Here is a 1,182-nt window from a genome sequence, read left to right as displayed (position 1 = left end):
CATCTAACTAGAAATCACAGTCAGTTAATCACAATTAGAAAATGTAACATTTACATACTAGAAAAATTAAAACCTAATTAGAGAAACAAACAGAAACATGTAGCAACCAGTGGTGGTTAGAAAACTTCTTTTCTTTTTTTTTTTACGATTACTAAACCACCTCCAAAACATGTGTCATCAAGTTATTTTGCAACGTTTTAGAGAACAATTGGTATAACCACCATAGAATATCTTGTGGTCATTTCATGGTTGCCAAAAGCGTCGCACAAATTACTCTTTTACAACGGTCTTAACCTGTTGCTATTCGCTTTTTGTGATAGTTACAAAACGCCTTCAAAAGGTGCAATTGCTAGGGTTTTACTTTTAGCTAGCATTGTCATTGTCATTTTTGTTGGATTTTATTCACCATTTAAATTACACGTTAAAATTTGCTAAGAGAAACATATCATATATGTATACAACTATACAAGGCATAAGAAAGTGTTTCTGAGAAGGTGATGGAATTATATTTGGGTTGCATTTGAACAATGTCTTTTGAAACATAGAAAAGTAGATACAAATTTATGGGGTTGTAAAGACAATAATAAAAGTACAATTTTTAATTTCTATCTCAAAATTCATCTGTCTTTTATTTTTGGTCTCAGTATTTCTTTTTTCAAAACGAAAATACATATGCAATTTTAAAGTACATGTGCTAGAACACGAATTGCATCTTTGATGTGTAGCCAAGTTCATTAAGATAACTTGTCATTGTGTTATTCATGGGTTGTGGACCGCACATCAGTATCTACAAAATATAATAATACTTAAATGAACAAGTTATTTTAAATTATGAGTAGCCAATACAAGTCAATAATGTTAAAAAAATGGGGAAAAAAAAAAGAAAGGAGAAGAATGAAAATCCATTCTTATTTGGAAATGCTTTTTTGACAATTATTTTAATTTATATTTGACTTAAAAAATTTCCTGTAAAGTATCTTGGGTAAGTTTTCACAAGCTAATGTCCAGTAATATATTTTAAAAGCATGTATCATAATTTTGAGAATTGGATCGAATCAGTTGATTCAACAAAAAATTATCACCATATTAAGTCGATTTAGATAAGAATCAGTTTTCAATAAATCAGTTAAAGAATCAATTAATTGATCGAATTACTGTGTTTTTTAACAATTAATGGATTAA

The 1,182-nt window shown here is 28.4% G+C and overlaps 1 protein-coding gene across 2 annotated transcripts in view; it reads right to left on the bottom strand.

The window, feature by feature from the left end:
- LOC107612034 (NADH--cytochrome b5 reductase 1-like) overlaps positions 533-1,182 on the bottom strand; it is an 8,753-nt gene continuing 8,103 nt past the window's right edge. For both annotated transcript variants that reach the window (XM_021109728.1, XM_016313873.2), the window contains one exon: positions 533-787. In XM_021109728.1, the coding sequence (XP_020965387.1) occupies positions 781-787 (7 nt within the window). In that variant the 3' untranslated portion in view covers positions 533-780. The remainder of the gene's footprint in view (positions 788-1,182) is intronic.

The sequence above is a fragment of the Arachis ipaensis genome, chromosome B08 (genome assembly GCF_000816755.2).
Source record: "Arachis ipaensis cultivar K30076 chromosome B08, Araip1.1, whole genome shotgun sequence".
Lineage (NCBI taxonomy): Eukaryota > Viridiplantae > Streptophyta > Magnoliopsida > Fabales > Fabaceae > Arachis > Arachis ipaensis.
Note: the sequence above shows the minus strand (reverse complement) of the source record. Positions and strands in the feature narration are given on the sequence as shown.